The sequence below is a fragment of the Sceloporus undulatus genome, unplaced genomic scaffold (genome assembly GCF_019175285.1).
Source record: "Sceloporus undulatus isolate JIND9_A2432 ecotype Alabama unplaced genomic scaffold, SceUnd_v1.1 scaffold_19, whole genome shotgun sequence".
Lineage (NCBI taxonomy): Eukaryota > Metazoa > Chordata > Lepidosauria > Squamata > Phrynosomatidae > Sceloporus > Sceloporus undulatus.
Window position 1 is genome coordinate 1,944,251 of NW_024802941.1, and position 18,363 is coordinate 1,962,613.

Here is an 18,363-nt window from a genome sequence, read left to right on the forward strand (position 1 = left end):
ACCATTTTCCTTCCCCACTGTATTAATGGGACTTGAGCATCCACGGATTTTGTTATCCACGGGGGATCCTGGAACCAAACCCCAGCGGATAACAAGGGTCCACTGTATTAATTTTTAAATCAACTCACTTAAAAATAATAATTGTAGGTTCCATATTCCTGAATTCAGCCCACACTCCTCTTCCAAAGGGTCTTTCTTCTGAATTATTTTCCAGTCAAGAAATAAAACTTACTTAAATGGATGGACCAAGAAATTTGTGTGTCTTTTGGTTGTGCCTTTTTACTTCTGTATACAGTATTTCTAAATGTGGTTTTATACTGGTTTTAGATGATTTTAACTGTTTTGAATTTTTATTGTCATGTTTTTTGAAAAATGTTTTGGTTTTTTTTTATCATCCGTGAGCCGCCTTGGGTGCTTTCTGGGAGAAAGGGGGCATACAAAGGAAATAAACAATAAATAATAAAAATATACTATACAATAATTTAACCATTACAAGGAAGTGAAAGTAATAAGAATAATAAATTAAAATATTATTTTATATTTTATAATATTGTATTATACACACACACACACACACACACACACACATATGTTACTATATATAGCATTATAATAATAATAATTTATATTAATTAGAATATTTTATAATAAAGGTAAAGGTAATGTTATTGTATAAATAATAAAAATATACTACAATTTAACCATTACAAGCAAATGAAAATAATAATAATAATTTGTAATATTATTTTATTTTATAATATCATATTTTATTATATATATATATATATATATATAATTTATATCAATTTAGAATATTTTATAATAAAAGTAAAGGTAATGTTAATATATATTGTTATAATAATAATAATAATAATAATTTATTTTTAGTATTATACTTTATTATTATATAATATATATTATAATGTTTACACACACATGTATATAATTTATAATATTACGCTATATTTTATAATATATATTATGTTATATGTTATTTATAAAATATTATTATTATATTATTCATGTGATGTTTTGTTGTTGTTGTTGTTGTTGTTGTTGTTTAAGTACTGCAAGCAATGATCCCGGAGTACCGCTTCACATTGGAGGCATTGCGCCTCTATACTGCACAAGTCTACGCCCTTTGTCTATATTACTCTACTTCCGGAGGAAGATTCGAAGCCATTCCTATCTCTATGGTTGAATCCCGCCCGGGGTGTCCGCTCTAGCCGCTCGCTCTCGCTCTCCTTGAGGCATTGGGATGATTGACGGGACAGGCTCCTGCGCTCGCCGGCTATTCCTCTCCTTCTGCCGACCATGGCGCCTCAGAAAGGTAAGCGCACCTCCACTTAACCTGCCCCCCCCTCGCATGGAAATGGAACGTTCCGTTTCATTGGAAGGCAATTGCTGGACGGGTCCATGTTGCTCTGAGGATGGGGGGGGGGGGTTGAGCTGGCTGATCTCCTACTGCTTATGCGCTCCTCCTGCAGAAATAATCCATTCTGACACCGCTTTAACTGCCATGGCTCTAAACTACAGAACCCTGGGAATTGTAGTTCATTGTGGTACCACAGCTTTCTGGCAGAGAAGGCCAAATGTCTCACAAAACTACAAACCCTAGAATCCCATAGCATGGAGCCATGGCAGTTAAAGCGGTCTCAAACTGGATTATTTCTGCAGTGCGGACGCAAAGTAGGAGCTCATGAGGAACAGGAGACCAGGGCACAGTCTGAAGTCCCTCCTCCTCATGAGCCTTTTAGATAAGATAAAAGTGAAGGGTGTGAGATGAAGAAAATAATAATAGTAATAATAATAATAATAGTAGTAGTAAAGTAGTAGTAATTGCCAAATGTGCTTCCACTTGCATGCATTTAGAAGTGCAGCAGAATGTGGGGAGAGGGATTATCTGTTAGAAATAATAATAATAATGACAATAATGATAATTTTGTGGGTTTTTCAAGCTATGTATGTGGCTTTCCTGGAGTAAGACCCAGTGAAATCTATGGGAAGAAGAAGCACAAAATGAATTTCCTCACCCCACCCAACTGTAATTCATTATTATTATTATTATGAATCTTTATTTATATTATACAGTATAGTGCTGTACATTTACACAGCGCTGTACATACAATCTTTTTCATTCTTTCAGGCCCCTGAGTGTAAGGAAATACCTTGCCCTTTTTGGCGTGGCCAACCTACATTTTAGAGAAATATTGCTGAACCTGTAAGAAAACATGTAAATAAATATCTAGGGTCTGATCCTTACATTACCGTTTAATAACAAAGCAATATGCGCTTGAACGTATGCAGCATTTAGAGATGCTGGCCTGAATGGCTATTTTAATGTCATTTTCCATTTGATGTAGAAACCCAATTCCAGCACCTAGTTCCATGCATATGTATTTGGCTCACTGAGATATGGTTAATTCTTGCACAATGCTATTGGATTTCCACTTTCTTCTTTTACAAGGTGTTATCTTGCTAAATGACAGTAAACGTTTTTTGAGGCGTCAGGGAGATGGGACGGTTTTTAGCCTTCTCTCTGTCATCCTACTTGTATTTGGCGTTCTGCTGTTACTGTGTGCCTTCAAGTACTGTAGTTTCTGACTTAGGTGACCTTACACTGAGGTTTCTTGTCACAGGGGTTTCTTGGCAAGATTTGTTCAGAGGGGTTTTGCCATTGGCTTCCTCTGAAGCTGAGAGACTGTGATTTGCCCAAGGTCACCCATGGCTGACTGGGGATTCGAACCTCTCCCAACCATAGGAATTCAGAATAATTTGGCCATTACTCAATTAAAACAGCCTCAAAGATATTTTGGTGTTAGTTACTGTTTTTCTAAAAACAGACAGACAGTGATAAAAAGGCACCTGGTGCAAATCCTGAGCTGTGATAGGATCCCAGAACAAGACCATGCCACTTTAAAAAGATGTAGCACAAAGCGCATTGATGTAAATGGGAAATGCACCACATTCCTTGATAGTATAGAAAATCAAGTGCAATTTAGCTTACAATGGAAGAATAGTGACTTGTTAAAACTAGGAATTACCTATCTGGAAGCACCTAGACTATCATTGTGTCATGTGCAGATCTTTCTGTTGCTATCGTTTAGTCCAATAATGTTAGAGTGAATGAGATTATATCTTGGAAAGGGAGTGTTTCACTTGCAACAGTGCTCTGTATAAACTGTACCTTGCAGGAATGTTTATACAGTCAAAGGTGTTGCTTCCTTAAAAGATAGGATTAATAGGTCTTGGCAGGTTGCATCAGAATAATGTTGCAATGATTCACAGCATATTGTCTTGACTTCAGTAAATACAGGAATATATAACTATAAATAAACCCAGTCCAATGCAAACATGACTTATGTACTTCTTCGTGGCTAGCGATTTCATCATTGATATTTCCTTGTTTCTGTTTTTATTAAAACTTCCAAAGGAACTCATTCCTTTGAAAAGCCGTGGGCAGAAATAATTCCCTCAGCTGCTGTTGATCTTTATTTTCAAACAAAGTTAACGGATGCTAGAAGTGACGCTTCTCTGAAAATTTACTATTGTCGTATGCCTTCAGATCATTTCCAGTGTATGGCTACTTTAATGTGAATCTATCATTGGGGTTTTTTGGCAAGATTTGTTCACAAGGGAATTGCCTTTACTTTTCCCTGAGGCTCAGAGAATGTGACCTGTCCAAGGTCCTCCGATGGGTTTCCATGGCCAAAAAGATTTGAACCCTGGTCTCCAGAGTCATAGCCCAACTCTCAAACCACTACACCATACTAGCTCTCACCCTGCCTTATTAATCAGGCTGTGTGCGTGTGTGAAGAAAGAAGCAACAGAATGAGAAAAAAAATATAGAGGAAGAGGTTTAATTATATACTCAAGTAAAGCTTTAAAGATATTGAAATAAGAAGTAGAGTTTTAGAAAGCGCAGAAGGAAAAAAAATCAAGTATATATATATATATATATGAGAGAATGATAAGGAACAGGTAACAGCTACCGTAGGAAGGGAGGAAGTCTTTTTTTAAAAAAAATATAGTTGTATTGTTGTGTGAGTAAATGTAACAGCAGATTTATGAATGTGGATATTGGAAGAGGTTTGTAGATAAGAAAAGGATATATGTGAAATAATATATAAAGAAAGAAGATTGATTGGATACTGTATACAATTGTCTATATTGAAACAAACAAACAAAACAAACAGCTTCATTTATATACCACTTCATACTGAACTAACAGTGTCTAAGTGGTTTACAACTGTAAGCTAATTGCCCCCAACAATCTGGGTACTCATTTTAGCGACCTCAGAAGGATGCAAGCCTGAGTCAAGCTTGAGCCCTTTCACTGGTATTGAACTCGCAACTTTACAGTTTGGAGTGAGTGGCTGCCGTACAGGCATTTAAGCACTGTGCCACCAGCGCTCCTACATAATAAAATAATAAAGAGTATTATTTTTTAAAAATTAGGGCGGGAGGAGAGACTAAATAGCTACCCAATATCCTTTATTGGTATTTCTAGACAAATGGTTCTAGTTGTTACTAAAGAATAGGATACAGCACTTTCCCTACTCAATTAGATCTTGTTCAAGGAGATCTTGTACAAGCCGAACCTTTCTCCCCTGGTGGAGGGCAGCAATGTTACCTTGGTCCTGGAGAGAAGTACCAATGAAGGACAACTCCTCCCCCCAAAAAGGTCTTTTGAGGGGAGGCAGAGCACCCCCGATGATATTCTAAGGGTAGTTAGAGTAACTTATTGACCCAGGGCCCCTTTTGCACTTCACAGTGATAGCACTGTGATTCTGCTTGTAACTGTCATCCTGGGATTTGTAGTTTGGGGAGGCACTATGTAGCGTTCACTGGCTGGGATTGCTAAATTCCCCTCCTTATAACTGATAATCTCAGGTTTCCATAGGTTGGAGTCATGATAGTTAAAGTGGATTCATAGTGCTATTATTATGTAGCGTGAAAGGGCCCCTAGTAAAATGTTCCAGAAAGTTAAGAACCTTGAGGAAAGTTTGTTGAGAGAACTGGTCAGCCCTGATCCAGTTGCCTCCATTGTGGCTATTCCAGGACAAAGTTTTTACAGTGGTTCCTGAAGTTTGTTTCCAAGACATCCCACCCCATGAATCCCAATATCCGTGGATGCTAAAGTCCCATCCTGTACAATGGGATAGTAAAATAGTGTCCCTTCTATAAATTGCAAAATCAAGATTTTCTTTTTGGAATGTATATATTTTGGATATTTTCAAGCTGTGGATGGTGGAATCTGTGGATAAAGAATCCGTGGATATAGAGGGCCAAATGTATAAGAACCACTGATGATGGGTTTGCAGCTGTGCTGTGTGACATCCAAAATGCTACAGTTGTAAACTCTGTATGGTCAAGGTGGCCTTTATGTACAGCTGTGTTGTCAGTGCCTCTCTTATCTCACAGAACTCTGCTTTTGTTTTTCAGAAAATGTTGGTTTGCTTTTTAAGTTGTACTGCTTGACGGTGATGACCTTGGTGGCTGCGACATACACAGTTGCTTTGCGATACACAAGAACGACAGAAACAGTTCTGTACTTTTCAACGACAGCTGTGTGTATAACAGAAGTTATCAAGTTATTCCTAAGTTTGGGCATTTTAACAAAGTAAGTATGAGCTCTGATAAGCATCTTGATATGGCGTATTTGTTCAGTTTCTATTCTGTTTCATTTAATATTGCTTTTTAAAACAAACCAAAATGCTTGTTTTCTGTGCTTCCTGCTGTTTGCCTGCATGGTGTCCATTAGACTTGTGTGCGTGTAGAGTTCTTCACTTAAAGACTGGTTTCAGAGCAAGTGAAAACATGCAAGTTTTAGTTTCTTTTCTGTGTCTCTCTTCTATTTAGCTAATAAATAGGCATCTCCACCTGGCTTCTTTTTCACTGTTTTGGATAAAGTTCAAGATGTCATTATGGATTAAGTGCAGAATCTTGGCTTGAAGTTATTTGGGTTGGTGTAGGCGTTGATTCTTCAGCGTCACTCAAGAGGAACTTTTAGTCTCACTAAAAATATATCTAAAGATTAGAAACAATACACCAACAATATTGGCAGTCTACCCCTGGATGTGCCAGTAAAATTATTTACCCAGGGATGTGGAATCAGGGGGCACCTTTTGATCCTTTAATAGTCCACACAGAAATGATGCAATGTTTCCTCTGGCATGCTGTTAAGAATACAACAGTTGACAATTTTCTTTTTAAATCAATCTTCCAAATCTGTTGTCTCAGACTACTTATTGAAAGGACCAGTCTTGATCCCATGTCAGTTTGCTTTGTACGTTATACTGCTTGACACTGATGACCTTGGTGGCTGCAACATATACAAATTGCATGCTATACTCTGCTTGCCATCCTGACACTGATGGGTCTTGCTCCAAAAGCCACTTACACTGTTGTCCTTGGGCACTTTCAACAGTAATCACTGTTAGTGTTGTGTGATACAGCCCTCCCCCCCCAAGCGACAATTTCCTGACCAAGAACTTCCCCAGTCTTCAGGAGTTCAGAGTGGTGAGACTTCCTGAAACATGTGAAAATGAAACAACTTTCCCCCCAGCCTGGCATCTTCTGGATGTGTTGGACTACTCTTACCATCATTCCCAGCCTGCATGGCCCTGAGCATCCAGACAATTCATAGTTGGGGAAGGCTGATGTAAAATGTTAGAACATTATTTATGAATCTATAGATTTTCAGTAACAGAAGTTAGAGTTACATTCTAGTAGTGGTTGAAGCTGAGGATGCGGTTTGAGGCCAAAGCAAAGCAGGCAGGGCCAGATGTAATTTTTTTGGCTAAATTAGACATATTCCACAGTGGAATTCCATGCATGTGTCCTCTGGATTAAGCTCCAGGGCATGTCTTTCAAGTATATACAGTACAGGTTATTTTTATGTGTATCTACTCAGGAATAAGCTCCAGCACAGAACTTCCCAATCTGTATTTGGGAGTTCCTGTTGTGTGCAAAATGATCCCAATCTGCTGATATAGGAAATCTGGCCCATAAAGGGGCATGAGGTGAGTGGATCCAACTCTATGAGCAAATGGGGTGAAGAAAGCAGAACCTGCCCCATCCCTCTTCAGGTTACCTTCCCACAGTCTGTCTCTTTTGACTTTTTTCTTTTCTTTTCCTAGCTGAGCTCTGAAACCAAGGGCCTTTTTGCACTATACAGTTATAGTAGTATGACTCTTCTTCAGTCATGAAATCTTGGGAGTTGCTCTTCAGGGAAATTTAGAATTTTGGGCTAGAGAACACCTGTCCTTCCCTAAACTACAAATCCCAGGATACCATTGAATATAGCCATGACAGTTAAAATGGAATCATTGTGCTCTAACTGTGTTGTTTGAAAGGGCCCCTTCATTGTGGGTAGCAAGTTTTCAGATAGATACGCTGAAAGGGGAGAAATTCCACAATTGCCTCTATGCCTCTTTTGTTCTTAAAAGGACTTCTTATCACTAGAAATGATAACTGGAAGAGACACAGACCCCCAGATTCACTCAGATAGATCATCTGTCAAGTGTTCTTTTTCATCTCAGCCTTCAAACAACTGTTCTTTGCAACGTACAGTAGTCTGATTCAGTGGTGGGTGAACATAGAAAAGATTGAGACTGTCATGCTAGTCGTTACAGTATAGTTGTTGTTTTTCCCTTTCTCTCTTTGCCTCACTTTCTCTGATTTTTCAGTTAGAAAGATAAATATTTTATATGTCAATCTTTCTCTAGAAATCTTGAGACATGCTGAAGGACAGGGATGTCAGAAATAAAAAAAGAGATTGCTTTCAAAATAGCAAGGAAATTCAAAGCCAGACAGCTCATCTCACACCTTCCACTGAAACAGCTTGTGCAGATCTCTAAAATAGAGATCAGTAGTACTTCAATTTTTCTTTTTCAGTTGACAGGAGCCACCACTAGAATTTTGTCCCCATATGGTTAAGATGCAAATTCTGATGAGCAGACTGGCAGTTCAAGGCCCAAGTGCTGTGTAACAGAGTGAGCTCCCATTACAAGTCCCAGCTTCTGCCAGCCTAGCAGTCTGAAAGCATGCAAATGCAAGTAGATTAACCGATATTACTTTGATGGGAAGGTGCCAGTGTTTCATGCTGTCATGCTGGCCACATGACCACCAGAGTCGCCTTCGGACAACACTGGCTTTTCGGCTTAGGAACGGAGATGAGCACTGCCTCCTACAGTTGGTTACGACTAGACAGTCATGTCAAGGGGAACCTTTACTTTTTACCTTTATCTTTACAGTGCCACCAAAAAGGCAGAAGGATGCCATTGGGTAGTTGCAGGTTGTGCTGTTGGGGAAAGGATGGGAATTAAAGAGAGCATGGAAAAATCAACAAGACTGTTCCTTCAAGTTAGTGGCTTCTGCTTTCTGTTCTTGGAAGATCTTACGTTTGCTGTGCTTTATGACAAGCCCTACCCAGCAACTGAGTTGCTGTGCACTGGTTCATTTTCGCATCAAGTTTTGGAGGTTGTGAGTATAGAGACCTCCGTAGGGATATTACAGGATTTATGTGGTAAGTTGCTATAGATATATTGGTCTTTAAACCTTTTTTTTTAAAAAAAATGTTTTTCCCCCCAGAGAGACTGGAAGCCTAGGTAGATTGTTGACATCGTTGAAAGAAAATGTCTTGGGAAGCCCTAAAGAACTACTTAAATTAAGTGTTCCCTCTCTGGTGTATGCCATTCAGAACAACATGGCCTTCCTGGCTCTTAGCAATTTGGATGCAGCAGTTTACCAGGTAACTGTTAATGTTTGGAAGCTAAATGCTTCTACATCAGAGCCCAAAGTGAGCTCATCAATGTGTGATATGAGAGAAAAATTTACTCCAAATGTCCAATTTTTGTAGTATTTTGGGCAATTATCAACAGATTTGGGGTAGCTTTCATGACTATAACAATGGGGTGGTGGTGGTTGGGAACTTTAGAGAACTCTTGAGGTCCTTGGAAGACCCAGAATAATGCCAGTGGTAGGGGTGCACTTTCTTCACCCCCTGCATACAGGATTGCAGGGGGAAACAAAAATCAACAAAGTTTGCCTCTATTCTGCCAGCATGATTTTTCTACAGAATCAGAAGTGTCCAACAAATGGAAGGATTTGTGGAAAACAGATTATGGATTCAACCCAGTATGACTAAAATATGGGTAACCCAAAGAACTGTAGCCAATTTTCACCCTCTGGGATTTTCCAGAAAGCCATGACCACTTTACCATGACACCATTGTTTGGTGGTTTCTCTACTTTTGTATGGGTTTCCTCCTATTCCAAATGGTCGAATGATCTCTCATACGGGTTAATTATTGGCAGAGTTTTCAGGTGAAAAGTAATAGTAGTTTTGGTCCCACGTTTTTCTTTTTAGTACCACCACCACAGTGAAGGGCACCACCTGAAAACTTACCAACAGGATTCTGGACCTTGTTGGTTACTAATATTTTGTTTGTGTGTGTGCGGGGAGTGGAACCCATGGACCCTTTCCTTCTCACTCACATCAGCTAATGACAATTAAAATCAATAATAAAATACATTTAAACACCAAAATATAATAAAAACAGCTATTTTTTTAAAAAAACCTGTTTTTTAGGTCACCTATCAGTTGAAGATCCCATGTACAGCCTTATGTACAGTCTTAATGCTGAACCGCTCTCTCAGTAAACTGCAGTGGTTCTCAGTCTTCATGCTCTGTGGTGGAGTCACACTTGTTCAGTGGAAACCAGCACAGGCTACAAAAATTCAGGTAAGCATTTCCCTACAGCTGCCTAAAATTTTTAAAAATGTATAAAGCATACAGTCGACCCTCTATAGCTACAGATTTTTTATCCATAGATTCAACCATCCACAGCTTGAAAATATTCAAAAATAATATACATTCCAAAAGCAAACCTTGCTCTTGCCATTTTATATAAGGGACACCATTTCACTATGTTGTTGTATTTAATGGGACTTGAGCATCCGTGGATTTTGGTAATAATAATAATAAAGTTTATTTATATTTCCTGCCTCTCCCAAGGATCGAGACGGGATTATATCAATAAAATAATACAATAATTTACAAATACAATTGATAAAACACTAATACTGAATTTACCACATTCCTGTTAGTTCTCTAAAAACAGTCATCAGTAGCCAATAATCATAGTTGAGAGTGGAACATCATCATAAGCTTTTATATGGAGTTCGATGGAAAAGCCCGCCAAAAGAGATCCGTTTTGAGTTCCTTCTTAAAGGCCTCTAAGGTATTGATGAGACAGATCTGTTCTGGTAGGCTATTCCACAATTTTGGAACTGCAACTGTAAATCCCCTATGGGAAGTTGTCATTAACCTAGTATTATGATGTTTCAGTAAGTACTTCCCTGATGTTCTGAGAGTGTGGGGCAGATTGTGTAAGGAGAGGCATTCCTGCAAGTAACTCAGGCCTGAGCCATGTAGGGCTTTAAAGGTAATAACCAATACCTTGTATTGACTCCACACAGTCACTTCTGGGGTCATTTCATACTCTACATTTATAGCTCTATGATTTCCCATGCCATGCCATCATCCTGTGAGATCCTGAGATTCACATTTGAGGGCAGGAGATTTATAATTATCAGTCAGTGAGCTCCTCTGATACCTCTAACAAAACTGTCAGCACCAGATTCCGTAGGATGGAGCCATGGCAGTGAGAGTGGAATCATAATGCTATAACTGCATTGTGTGAAAAGACCCCTAGTTCATGGCATTATAGTTCATTGGAAGACTATATGGGACATTTTTGTCCTAATTGTTACCTTGGTTGGGGCAAAAAAATGCACCCCATGGCAAAAAGCAATAGGGGCAATTTTTGTCTTAATTATTTTTTGCCTTGTAAAAAAAAAGGTATGGAGTCAGTGTGATGTAATGGTTTGAGTGCTAGACTATAACTCTGGAGACCAGGGTTTAAATCCTGGCTTGGCTATGGAAAGCCACTGAGTGACTTAGACAAGTCACACTCTCTTAGCCTCAGAGTATGGCAGTGGCAAGCCCCCTTAGAAGACACTTGCTAAGAAAACCCTCTGATAGGTTCACCTTCGGGTCACCATAAGTCAGAAATGATTTGAAGGCACACAACAACAACAACAACAACAAAAGGCACTCATGTTAAGAGACTGAAACTTGGGGAGATAGTGTACAACACCTCTATTGCAGTACTATATAAAGTCAAAGAAAGGTCTCCTTTGTGTGCATTATTGTCCTGCATGTCCAGTATTTAATATAAATAATCTGTGATGTCATTGTGCAGCACCAGGAAAGGTTTTCTTCTGGGTTTTTTTAAAACTACTGCCCCCAAAGCCCCCAAGGCAAAGTGCAAAATTCCAGAAATGAACTGAGTTCATAATCTTTTCACATAAAAGTCTGCACCTGGTCACACAAACCCATACACTTCAGCTTTTTCATTTTGACAGTGTGATCTGTGTAGAGTAGGAAGAATCATTTTGTTGTTGGCATTATTAAAGAATTTAGACTCAGAAATCCTTCCCCGTCTGCCTCCTGATCTTGAGTTACATTCTACCCTATGCTGACCTATTACAGTTGAGCCTTGCCTTACGTGGGGGATCTGTTCCAGACCCCCTACGTAAGGCGAATTTCACCAATGCTTGAGCCCCATTCAAATGAATAGGATGCACTGCCCCTTGTGCCCTGTGCGCTCCCCGCAGCTTGAGTGTGTATGCTCAAGTCTGCGTATAGTGTGCCCACGTATATTCTTATTCTTCTTATTCTTTATTTATACAGTGCTGTAGTACCTAGTACACACAGGGTGTTTTTTGTTCAGATCGTGTATGTGTGTGCGTGCGTGCGTGCGTAGTGTGTGAAAGAGAGAGAATGAGAGGGAAATCTAAGTGGGCTTACAGTATAGCTTAAAGCAAAAACAATACATACAACAGAAAACATTAAGTAAATAGTGGAATTAAAAACATTAGTTGAAACAGTTTAAAAATCATTCTTAGTCCAAACTGAGTACCCAGTAGATTATTTTAAACTGCTCCTACATCTGTTCTATGGGTAGTATAAGGATTACTGAGGATAGGTAAGAGAGCCATTTTAAACATTTTAAAATGCCATATAAACACCAAGTGATGATGATGATGCACTTCACATAGCTATATCTTGTCTTCCTAAGGCAGATTTCCTAAACCCATGCTGAAATTCTGTACACACTGAACTTGGCAGTGAACCTGGGTCCCATGGCAGGACAAAGATGGGATATAAATTAATGGGAGGGGCTTATTTTTCCAAGACATAAACAAAACTAGCAGATAGTTACTTCATTAGCCTTCCCTCTAAAATAAGAATCCTAGACAAGTTTCAAGTAGTGTCATTTTCAAAAAACCAATCACAATTAAATTGTGTATAACATTGAAATTTATTAAAATTGGGTGGTTGTATTTGGAAGTAATTGGTGGATTTAGAGTATTATTACTGACACAAGAAAATTTCCATAACATGCAGTGAATACTATTATTGTTCCTTCTTGAAAGGAGTGGTAGATTTTATTGACAGAAGTGTTTTTATATGTTCCTTATTTACTTAATTTATTTAATGGAGATGTTTCAGTAGATGAGTTAAAAATCTTTAAATGTCTGTCTAGCCTTTATTTTAAAAGTATTGGTGTCATACCAGGCTTTTGTAGTGCAGAGGTGAGAACTGCAGGGCACCTTTATTTTTTAAAGAAAGGAATGGCACAAAATGAAAATAAGGGAGCTTATGTGATGAGTGAGCTTTTTTTCTCCTGCTGTTTCTTGAACACTGTTAGAGACAAGGCATACACAGCAAACAGATTTGTAGGTAGATGATGCAGGATGGCCCAGTGTTTTTTATTGTTGTTTTTGCTGTTGCAGTAAACTGATGTTCTGACTTAACTTTTGAAGTAGTTTGCCACATGTTGACTTAAAAATATCTCTCTTTTTGTTAATTCATTAGATGGAACAAAGCCCTCTGATAGGCTTTGGTGCGATCGCAATTGCTGTTTTATGTTCCGGATTTGCAGGTAAAATACTTGTAGTTAACAGTTCTCTTCAGGCAGCAGCAGGAGCTTGTTCATGAGTGTAGGTGTTGTGATAGCCCAGGCCTCCTCATTATATTATCTTTGGGGCTTAGGACCTACAACAGAATATCTCCTTTCCTCATTGCTCAGATAACCCAAGAACCTCTGGGATTCCTAAGAACACACTGTAACTCCCTCTCACAACTAATTTAATATAGATGCAGTGTGACCCTGATTTCTCATAGTACCTTTGTGATGTCTGCTTCTGTATCTCCCATGTGGCAAAGTTAACATAAGAAGAAAGCATCTTTCCTCTTCAGTCAAACCTTTCAGCCTGTAGATCAGGTATAGAGAATGTGTTGTCCTGGGGTTAATCCTATCAGCTCTCATCAGTATTGATGCAGGTTAGGGCCTCTGGATGTTGCAGTTCTTGATCTGCTAAGCACTAAGTTGATATTCTTGGCAATGTTCATCTCTTGAAGGGGAGGAGGAGGAAAGGGGGGACCTGTACTATGATGTGTAGTTGGAGCACTAGGCTCATCAAATAATTTTTCAGGCTAATAATACAAAACAGAGTCTGCACTGTATTTTAATTTAATTAATTGTTATTCAAATTTGTGGTCCATAGACCACTATTAATGCATAAACTACCAGCTACCAGTCCCTGTAGCGTTTTCAGAAAAGAAAGGAACAATTGCAGTCAGTAGGCACAAATATGGTATTTGTCCCGGTGTCAGTGGAAGAATTCTGGTTGCCCACATTACCTGTAGCTACCCAGACAGAAAACTGTGATAGAAAGAAAATGTTCTGTTTTCTGTTCCTTTTCAAACAAGATGAAATGGCCCATTTCTCTTCCAGGCTATCTCTTATTGATCTTTCTTCCTTTCCTTCTTTGCAGGGGTGTATTTTGAGAAAGTACTTAAGAGTTCAGATACATCTTTATGGGTCAGGAACATTCAAATGTATCTTTCTGGCATTGTTGTGACCTTGGTTGGTGTCTACATGTCTGATGGAGCTCAAGTAATGGAGAAAGGTTTTTTCTATGGCTATACTCATTATGTCTGGTTTGTGATATGTAAGTACTTTTAACATTTCCCCTTAAATTCTTGAAGAATCATTGAAACTTATTTTCTAGCCAGAGTCAAAGGTGTATAATATCTTAACTAGTAATGTGGGAGTAGTGGCTTTAAGAGTACAGTACCTATTAATGCCATCTGTAACAATAGCAGAGATGGAAAATCCTTAGTCCAAGGGCCAAATTATAGTAACGGCAGTGGGTGGGGCTAAAGATACGGGGCCAGCCAAAATAAAGTCAGCAGGGACAGATGGGAATTTGGACATCTTTCCATGAAGTATGGAAGGCATAGATCAGTTCTGTGGATGCTCAGAAATAAGCCTTAGGACAACTTTCAGGCTTGCAGAACACAGCCCTGTGGCCTTTCAGTGAGAAATTGGGAAAGAAAAATGTTCCTGGAGAAGTGGTGGGCATCTTTCTGGGATTGGGAGCAGCAGTGGACACTGTAGTTCTCATGGTGGGTGGTGGTGATGAGATGCTGTCAGCAAATTTGACAGCTACTACCAAATTTGCCATCCACATTGGTGCAGGAGGACTGAATCATAAAGTTGGAAGAAACCTCAAGGGCCATCAAGTCTAACCTGTCATGAGAAATACAAAATCAAAGCAATCCCTACAGATGGCCATCCAGCCTTTGTTTAAAAACCTCCAAAGGAAACTCCACCACTCTCCAAGGCAGCATGTTCTACTGTCAAACATCGTTTTCTGTCAGAAGGTTCATCCTAATGTTGAAGTGGAATCTCTTTTCCTGTAATTTGAATCCATTGCTCCAGGTACTATGCTCTGGAGCTGCAGAAAACAAACTTGCTCCATCTTCAGTGTGATAGCCCTTCAAATATTTAAACAGGGCTATTGTATCAGCTCTCTACCTTATCTTCTCCAGTCTAAACATACTCAGCTTCTCTATATAGGGCATGGTTTCCAGAATCCTGTTGATTTCTTATGCATGTGTTGAGTTCCCGTACAGAAGCAACTGCACATTTTTACCTGATGCACAAAGTATGTATTCAATTCAAGGTCATGGTAGCAGAGTTGCTCATGTGCACCTGAGGGTGTGCATTCCCAACTGATTCATCTTTGTGTGCCCTCTGCTGAAACTGGCGGTAGTACTCCTTTGGTGCACATTCAACCGTTGAACAGCATTACCATTCAACATAAAGGTTGCATTTGCATAATTAAACAATGGAGAGATTTGCACTATTCACTTCCAACAAGGATCTTGGCCTGAAGCTGCTAGAGCAATCTCCTATGCTATAGAACTTCTCGGGAGGAAGAAGAAGAGGAAGAAATGAGTTTTCCAGACTGAATGGGGCTGGGTTTCAATTATGGATATATTTTTGGCAGTGGAGGCATAGAAATGGCAAGTTCTGTTGGTGCCACCAATGCTGCATTTTAGGCAATTGGGCAACACGTAGTGAGCCATAAAACACAGGCTTGGGTCTGTATATTCCTACCCCTAGCTTAGACCAACACTAGGTTTTGGTGGGTTGTGGCACAAGGGAAATCCCTTTGGGACCACAAATTTAATCCTCAAATGATGTGATCTGTGTAAACAAAATGTGACATCCCTTCCTTTAACAAAAACTGATGCTATAAAATGTGTTGTACTGTTTCTTTGAACTGCCATGAGAGTAGCTCTTTATTATGCTAAGACAAAAAATGTCCAATACTTCATTCATAAGCATATCTTCTGCTTCCTAGTTCTTTCCAGTGTTGGAGGCCTTTACACGTCAGTTGTTGTTAAATACACAGACAATATTATGAAAGGCTTTTCTGCAGCGGCCGCCATTGTCCTCTCTACTATTGCATCTGTTATTCTCTTCGGTTTACAGATTAGTAAGTAAGCTTTGGTTATCGTTTATGTAGCCTTGTTACCTAAGTATTTTCACCTGATTTTAAGAGGCATTTTGTTTGCATGTTCATTTTAAATTGGCTTGAACAACTGCTGTGACTTGCTCTTGTATAGACATAGATTCTGTGAGGATACACTCAAGTTAACAGTGTTATGGTAGCAATACCCAAAGCTCCACTTTGATATCAGCATAAATGCTCTTTAGTAATATTTTGTATTAAAGAATATTACATAGGGCAAATAAGGTGGGTCTGTAGTCGATTATCAACAGTGATATCAGATGTTACATGGAGTGTTGATAGTTGAAAAAGTTTCAGATTGATTACATTTTGAAAACTGAGATGTTGAAATGAATGAGGCAGAATATATTGAAATAGGCAACACTGTGTTTTGACCAGACCTAGCAAATCTGCTGGATCATTTCTATTGTTTATTTACACTTAATTCTACAAAGAATGCTAGACTTTTAGAAATACATTAACACCAAATCTACATTAGAATTGCTATTTCAAAGTTTCAAAGTCCAGATTAGTTAATATTTTTTGTCATGAGAAAAAGGCAACTCCAGATACTTACTTTCTTTCATATATATATATATATATATATTTGCCTTTGATGAAAAGTCCCCCCCCCCTTTTTGATTCCAAAGACAGTTTCACACTTGTAGGTTGTTGCTTGATCATGCAGTTACTGAGTCATAGATAGGGGTGCATATATGAAGTCTGAAGTTCCTTATTGATTCTTCCTGGGATTAGTTGTTGTGGCTGAATTTAAGAAACTGTCAGTACTGGTTTGGCTAATGTAACCTGGTAAGCAAAAAACCAAAATGTTGTAAACTGAACAGCTAGGTTCTGTCTTTCAAGATAATACGCCTCTTTCCTCCATAGTGTTAGTACGTTCATTATGTTTGAGTAGTAGCACATAACCTCAGCACATATCGGATCTTCAAATTGCTGTCACCTGAGGCTACAGATTGAACTCTTAGTCTTAAGTTCTTTGAAGTTTCTGTTTGAACTAGCATTTTAAATCATGTACTTTGTTTTTCTCTTCTAGCCATAACTTTCTCTCTCGGTGCTCTTCTTGTATGTATTTCAATATATTTGTATGGATTGCCTCGACAAGACACGACAAAACTCCAGCCAGTAGAATCAAAAGCATCAAAAGAGAATCTTATTCATGTTTAACATTCACAACCATGAAGAAAAGACATTTGAAAGTAAAGAAGACTTGACAAAGTATCTTTTCCCCATTTCCTTTAAAAAAAAGAAAAAAAGAAATAGCCTTAAACTGTTTATGGCTGCCTTTTCTGCTCGGACTAAAGTGAAGTAAATCTACAGTGGAATGAAGGTTTACACTGTATTATGGATACTTCATTATGTTATGTAGTACTGTTACTGATGTAAAGTTGTGTCTTAATTTTGTGTTGGACTATGAAGCTCTTGCTTGTCAAAAATATATATATGAAGGACTGGAAAATGCATCTATATATTGATAAATTGTGTATATAATAAAGAGGGGGACGTTGTTGGATGTCACTTTGATGTACTAGAGAATAGCAATGTCTGCTCTTTGATATGCTGTTGCATATTTTGATTATACTAGTGTAGAAAGTACTGCACATTTTCCTCTGCATGTCCCAGCCAACTGTTGAACAGCAAACTAGTTGTCGCAGCTAGAATGACATGGAGGTTGAGACTGAATACCATTATTTGATGGGTAAAATGACCACAATTCTAGCTAGAACAAATCCTATGTCTTCATGTGTTTGGTACAGTGAATCCCTTTGCAACAGGAGGAAGGAAAAAAATGCAGCTGAGGCTGCTTTTAATAGTTTTTTAATGTGATGGAGTTTTATACCATTTTGTATTCTAATAACACTTTGTTCACACTTGTTAGGCCTAAACACATTTTTGTGCAAGTTATGTAAAGCATTGTTCCATTCTGGATTGTGCCTTTTACTTGAATGAAACATAAAGGAGCAACTATGGTCCCTGAGGGTTGTGAGGGGCTATAATTCTCATCGTTCACTGTGTTGGCTATGGACTTGTAGGCTAAAACACATCTGGTAGGGCCAAAAATGCCTACTTCTGAAATGCAACTGTTTGGAAGTCGGCAGGAGGATAAGTACAGTATGTTTGGCATCACTTAGATCAGGAGGAGGACTTACATGGTCTTCTGCCTGACTGCAAACTCCCAGCCGCATCAGCCAGCAACGAGGAATGCCGGGAGTTGCAGTTGAGCAACATCTGCAGGTCCATATGATTTTCATCAAGATGTACAATTTATTCATTTTGGTCAAGTCATGAATTGGCAAAATGTTTTGCCTTTCACTTTTGAAAGATATGCTTTTTCCATTAAATAATTGTACATGCTTTTTAAAATTACTAATGTGTTATTTTTGTAAGTTGGTCTTCTGCAAATCCT

At 38.6% G+C, this 18,363-nt stretch overlaps 1 protein-coding gene across 2 annotated transcripts; it reads left to right on the forward strand.

Annotated features, from left to right (window-relative positions):
* Positions 1-1,158: 1,158 nt before the first annotated feature.
* LOC121917477 (CMP-sialic acid transporter) lies at positions 1,159-18,323 on the forward strand. 2 transcript variants are annotated; one of them, XM_042443489.1, is made up of 8 exons: positions 1,163-1,330; positions 5,446-5,623; positions 8,596-8,755; positions 9,595-9,747; positions 12,949-13,015; positions 13,911-14,087; positions 15,789-15,923; positions 16,993-18,323. In XM_042443489.1, the coding sequence occupies exons 1-8, from the start codon at positions 1,315-1,317 to the stop codon at positions 17,121-17,123; spliced, it is 1,017 nt and encodes a 338-aa protein (XP_042299423.1). In that variant the 5' UTR covers positions 1,163-1,314; the 3' UTR covers positions 17,124-18,323. The 2 variants fall into 2 exon arrangements, with proteins under 2 accessions (XP_042299424.1, XP_042299423.1); XM_042443490.1 differs by lacking the exon at positions 9,595-9,747 and having other exon boundaries at positions 1,159-1,330.
* The last annotated feature ends 40 nt before the right edge of the window (positions 18,324-18,363 follow it).

Excerpts from the sequence above, each read along its gene's own strand:
- LOC121917477 (XM_042443489.1), top strand. Across the intron at positions 9,748-12,948 it reads CACAGGCTACAAAAATTCAG|ATGGAACAAAGCCCTCTGAT; the intron begins GTAAGCATTTCC and ends TTAATTCATTAG. Across the intron at positions 13,016-13,910 it reads TTTATGTTCCGGATTTGCAG|GGGTGTATTTTGAGAAAGTA; the intron begins GTAAAATACTTG and ends CCTTCTTTGCAG.